Below are 6035 nucleotides of genomic sequence, written 5' to 3' on the forward strand. Positions count from 1 at the left end.
GCAATAATTATTAAATTATTTAAGCAAAAGGTTATAGAAAATACAGGTCAGTCTTGTATGAATTTTCATATCTGTATAAGAGAGCCATCCACATTTGGCAAAATATAAAGAGAGATTCTCCCTAAGTGAGAAGAGAAAACACTATGCTTCCCTATCTACATTTTTTGTCGAACAAGTACTCAGCGACTCCTGTTTCCCTTATGATAAAGCCTTACTCACATCTCCCAAAGTCAACAACTTCGTCGTGGAGCCCCTTTCATAAAGAGCCCAAGTCTCTGCTGGCTGTCTTGCTGTAGGCTTTCTAACCACCCTCACCATAAGGAAATTCTCACCTTTCTGGTATGGTTCCCTTGCATTGGATCTCCTCCTTTCTGGGGTACGGACCTCACTGACCTTTGTCCTGACTTTTATTCCCATCTTAGTGAGCAGAGTGCTTCACCTAATTAGTCATCTTGGCCCTCCAATGAGCGGTATGCTAGATTCTCCAAATCCCTCCATTTTCACAAAGCTACTTTTTAACAGATGGAAGAACTGGCTCAGCAATGAGCCCAAGCTGACATGTTAAACCCTGGAATCTTCATCCGTGATTCCAGTCCCTCTGTTCTTTACACTGCAATTAAATGCTAGGTATCACCTCACCCCATCCCTGCACCAGCCAGGCACTGTCCTGAATTAGCTGTTAACCTGCGCTGCAGGCATCAAGTAAGGAGTGAGGCCTGTCCCTGGCCTTGTCTCTGGCCTGCCCCTCAGTCTCCCTTTGGTGTCACTAGGTGGTGCTGTGGGGCAAGACACGATCCCCAAAGTAGTCCTTTCTTAGGGACTGAAGAGAAGCCAGGTTTGACCAAGCAGGGATGAACAGCCCGCTGGGGTTGTGTGCTCTTATGCTTGCTTCTCAGAAATAATTTTATAACGTCAAGTATGGCAATTTAGGACTGTCGCTTCAGGATATAGAAGATTGCATATATTTTTAAAGAAATGTCAAAGGGTTGTGAAAGGAACATGGGCTTTGGAGTAACAACTAGACTTGGGTCCCAGCTTTGTCATTAATTGGCTAGTTCGTACTTTCTGACCCTCAGTTTGCTCTTCCATAAAAAGAAAATTAGTGTGCCTGCCTCACAAGGATAGGAGGATTGAGTGATAATATATGCAAAGCATCTCACACTGCTTGGCTCATATTAATTAGACCCTGTAAGTTATATTTGTCCCCTAGAGAATGCAAAGATTTTTTTTTAATGTGGCAACTTTTTTTTTTTCTAACTTTGTTACTAATTTTTGCTCTGTTTAAAACAACCTTCTGAAAAACATTCATGTAAAAGAAATGGAAAGTTAGTTTGCCTGGTGGTTGGTGTGGTATTATTCATAAAATCACACTGTGGTGTGTTCTTGGATGCAGAGTATCTTAAAAATGTCTCTTAGGCACACGTTTATCATAGTTGGCCACAGTTTTTACTTCAGAAGAGAGATGTTGTTAGAAATCCCAGGCTGTAAATAAGGGTCAAAGGGAAAAGTTGAGTATGCAGGATTCTGTTCAGAATTCACATCTGGTAGGTGTGGATAGTTTTCACTAAAGGTTTCCAACAAATGACATGCCAAAGTCTTGACACAGAAAAACTTGTGCCTGAAGTCAGTTAATTACTCTGCCAGTTCCAATGTATGATTTTTCCAGTGATAACTTCAAAATACTTTCTGCTTTCTCATGAAGAGAAATATCCCTGATGCTTATGTTCCTTATGTAGAAAAAGAATGTCTTGGGTTTTTCTTGAAGGTCAAATTGCCTTTGAGTAATAAATAAACTTGGAACAATTGCATTTTTCATACTATTGGCATTCATGCTAAAAAAAAGTATTACTGAGGGCGCTTTTTTTCCTGTGATACATTTTAATTGACTTCAAACAACTTCATTTCTTTTAGTTAGTTAAAAGGCTTTTCACATCTCTATGTGCCAAGCATAAAATCTTAGTAGATATCTGGCTTTACAGAATTCAAGACACCCAACCATTTGAGTTTGATGGGACTACTTTATAGATATATAGCAAAGGTCTCTCCAAAAAGGGAGTGTTTTTGTATGGGAGAAGATACCATAAAGTAAAAACATAAATACTTGCAGGTCATAGGCAAAAGAATTAAATACCCAAACAAATAAGGGGAAAAATCATAAACAAAATACAGAAGAGGTCATACAAATGTGCAACAAACATACAGAGGAAAAACATTCTAGCCTTATTAGTCATCAGGGAAATACAAAGTAAAGCCATGAGATACCATTTTTCACTCATCACATTGGCCAGAATTTTTTTTTTAATTGCTGCCATCTGGGGGTGTCTGGGTGGCTCAGTCGGTTAAGCATCTGACTCTTGGTTTCAGCTCAGGTTGTGAGATCAGGCCCTGAGTCAGGCTCTGGGCTCCAGGCTCAGCATGGAGTGTGCTTGAGATTCTCTCCCTCTCCCCTTGCCCCTCCTCCCACATCTTTGAAAAAAAGATTGCTGTCGTTTGGTATTGGCAAGGACTTTGGAAATGGGCGTTCTTAAATATCACTGATAGAAGTTTGAATTGCTACACCTTTTTTGCAAGGTAATCTAGAAATATGCATTAAAATTTTAAATGTACACACCCTTTGGATCAGGAAAGTGCCTTTTGGAAATACTTTGATGCGAGACTAAAATCACTAAAATACAAGGACTTCTGACATCTGACTAATATATAAGAAAGTAATACGTAAAATCCATTACTGTAACATTGGCTGCCCGAGGGAAGGTAGGGGAACAGTATTAGTTTTATATGTATGTGTACTATTTGGGTAATCTAAGCTCTTTCTTATAAAGTAGAAACTAAGATTTCAGAAGTCAGTCCACATTGTCTTCATCGAACCCCTTCCAGGCAACTGAGTACTAGCCCGCACTTGAGATCTGCAGCTCAGAGATTCCGTGGTCTTCTGGGTTCATTTGTTCTAGTAGGGAATAGCATGTTCTCCACAGGGGTTTCTCCAGTGAATCTGATCCAGGTTGTTCCTACAGCCAGACCTTTGCTGCATATAGATAATAGAGAAAACAGCTGGTCCCCTTGTTCTACCAATGACACAGTAAGAACTAATTTAATGGTCAAGTGGCAGTGGGGAAAGAAGCCAGGCTTCAGGATTCTTTGAATTGGTCAAGGCTTTGTTTCTGTGCAGCCAGAAAAGAATAGACTGTTTCCTTCCGTCTAACATGATAGGAACCTCCTCTGCTGCCGTTCTGCTACGTACCTACCCTTTCTTCTCACTGTTTAAAATTACTGACCTTTAATTCAAACTCTTAAAAGTGTATCAGGAACCTTTAAGAATGCTTCAATTTGATTTCATTTCTCCCTAGTAAATCATTCATAAAGCACAGGGATTCATGTAAACTTCTATAATCCACTGGAAAAATCTAAAATGTTGGTTTTTCTGAGTATTTTTCCCCTATAAGAAAATTGAAGGGGAATGCTTACCTTTGTTCTTAAAAAAAAAAAAAAAAAAATTTCAGTTGACCTTCAAAATAATTATGAGTCTGGTCAATCAGCATTAATACCCATTGAGCTACAATCCTGATTATTTTTACTTTCTTTTTTTTTCTTTAATAAGAGTTTTGTGTGTTTGGTTTTTAGGAGGTGGGGTGTTACTAATATGTAAACTGTGACATGGAGCTACATTTAATTAGGGTGCCATGAAATTTCACAAACTGAGGGGAAAGAATGAACGTGTATAGAAGGAAATTGGCAGTGGGGAGGATGAGGAGGAAGAGAAGTGACTCCTAATAGGGGATTTTGTTTCGGGGTAATGAAAACGGTCCCCCAAACTGATTGTGGTGATGGTCGCACAATTCCGAATATGCTAGAAACCGTTGAGTTGTGAATTATGTCTCAATATTGAAAGAGGAAATGGGAAGGCCTGCTATACACCTGCATTATCTGTGCTTGTGTTTATGGAAACATTTTAAGTTCTTGGCTCAAAGTTAAATGCTAACAAGCCTGGTAAATGTACTAGGGCCCTGGCTCAAGTCTTGTCCTGCAAAGATTTGTTGTCCCTGTGTTCATAATCTCAAACAGGTACTGATTACACACGGTGTTATAGAAAAGTGTACTCCTTGTTAAGCGGATGTGCTAATGTCTTCTGAGAGATCACGCTCTAAGAAAGGACGGTGGCTCAAATTAAAAGGAGAGGTGGAATATGAACGGAAGGATTCACCTCCATTTTTATTATAAAATGAATGTTCTGATATTAGCTAGACTGCGGCTTAACAATGTCAGCATTGGCTTATTCCACAGCAGATCTTCAGGCTGTTGGACATTTTTATTTATGACTCAATCATATTTCATTCTGGATATTAGTGGGAAGGTGCTGCCAGGAAAAACCTTTAAAACGCTAGTCGTAATTTTCTTCTAGTCTTTTTAGCAGGTGTGCAGCAGATGAACAGTAGTTTTGGAGTGAGCAATTCAGGATGACCCATCTGAGATGTGAAGTACCTACTCCCAGTTTAGAATAGGAAATGGTCACCATTTGTAAGGGTGACAGGTGGGAAAATTAGGGCCGTTCTATAAATTCTATGTGTTTGCATTTTAGTAAGACTCATTTCTTAGTTTTGAGATTTTACCTAGTTCCAGAGCAAGATTCACTTACTCATTCTTGCGGATTAAAACCTCGGAGCTACATAAGAATGATTTTGAGGTAATCCTACACCCTCAGTGTTTTGGTCGCATAAACCATGCTTCTGTTATTTTTCTTTTCCTTAGCTGGCGTCATAGATGAAGATTACAGAGGAAATGTGGGTGTCGTACTATTTAATTTTGGCAAAGAAAAGTTTCAAGGTACGTTAGATGCATATAATCACATAAATGCAGTGAGTTTTCTGAGTTCTGAGTGTCTAGATAACACATGCTCCCTCCTCAAATTCTCACTGTACAGGCAAGATATAGAGAAAGGATCAATAAAATATCAGTAATAAACTCTTCTTTTCCTTTCAAGTCAAAAAGGGCGATCGGATTGCACAGCTCATTTGTGAACGGATTTTTTATCCAGAAATAGAGGAAGTTCAGGTAAGTATCATAACAGCTGAGCAGGGAATAAATGATGTAACATCTTCAGTGAAGGGAAAAATACAATTTCAAGGGTTCCATATGGTATTTGTAACTAAGTAATAGCACATATAATAGTCCTGTTTAAAGGAAAATTAAAAGCTTAGTTTTAGAATTTAGTGAAATGTTTTTCATAGCTGTTATATAGCATTACTTTGGGTAATAAATCATTTAAATATACCCTGAAATTCTATTTCTCTAGCTTTTTTGAAAATTGTCCAGTATCTTATTTATGGAGCTTTTTAAAAATTTAATTTTCTTTTTGTAATCTCCTTTTTGAAGAGGAGATTCATTCATTCATTCATTCATTCACGCTTATACAGCAAGAATAAAAGTCTTAGCGGTTAGGAGCTAGAGAGAACCGAAAGAGAACTGAAATTAACTACCTGGCAACCACCTTTATGTCTTTTCAGGTTTTAGATGACACTGAAAGGGGTTCAGGAGGTTTTGGTTCCACGGGGAAGAATTAACATTTATGCCAAGAATAGAAAATGAGGAAACGTACTTTTTTCTTAAAAATAAAGGATTTTTGCTTAGTGTTTTGCACATCTGTAAACATAATAGCTTTAGCTTCTAAAACTGTTTGGTTCTCTTAGGATTTAGGAAAAGATACCTGTGTTGGGGTCCCTAAAACCTTACTTATGTTTTTACACATCTGATTGTTGTATAAATCTGTGTGGTGACCTAATACAAGCTGTTTATTTTTTTAATTAAATGTTTATCAATTACAGATCCAAAAAACCGTGTATTATTTAATTCACTGAAAGCTTCCTCTTCAACTTACTTGTTTTGTAAATCGTAAGCAGTGCCTTTCATTCAATAAATTTGAATTCTTTCATAGATACAAATTATTGTATGAGTGACTAAAAAGTTAATAAAAAGAAGTTGAAGTTATTCCTTGTTCGTCCCTTCTCTTCATTGCTCTCAAAAATGTTTTTGATCTTGGG

At 37.8% G+C, this 6035-nt stretch overlaps 1 protein-coding gene across 5 annotated transcripts in view; it reads left to right on the top strand.

The window, feature by feature from the left end:
* The window catches only part of DUT (deoxyuridine triphosphatase), a 12214-nt gene extending 6401 nt beyond the window's left edge, over positions 1–5813 (top strand). For all 5 annotated transcript variants that reach the window (XM_073876960.1, XM_025884020.2, XM_073876961.1 and 2 more), the window contains exons 5-7: positions 4747–4821; positions 4979–5049; positions 5502–5813. In XM_073876960.1, the coding sequence (XP_073733061.1) occupies positions 4747–4821; positions 4979–5049; positions 5502–5558 (203 nt within the window). In that variant the 3' untranslated portion in view covers positions 5559–5813. The remainder of the gene's footprint in view (positions 1–4746; positions 4822–4978; positions 5050–5501) is intronic.
* The last annotated feature ends 222 nt before the right edge of the window (positions 5814–6035 follow it).

The sequence above is a fragment of the Callorhinus ursinus genome, unplaced genomic scaffold (assembly GCF_003265705.2).
Source record: "Callorhinus ursinus isolate GAN/ISIS: 27379988/994484 unplaced genomic scaffold, GSC_fseal_2.0 scaffold25, whole genome shotgun sequence".
NCBI classification, from domain to species: Eukaryota; Metazoa; Chordata; class Mammalia; order Carnivora; family Otariidae; genus Callorhinus; species Callorhinus ursinus.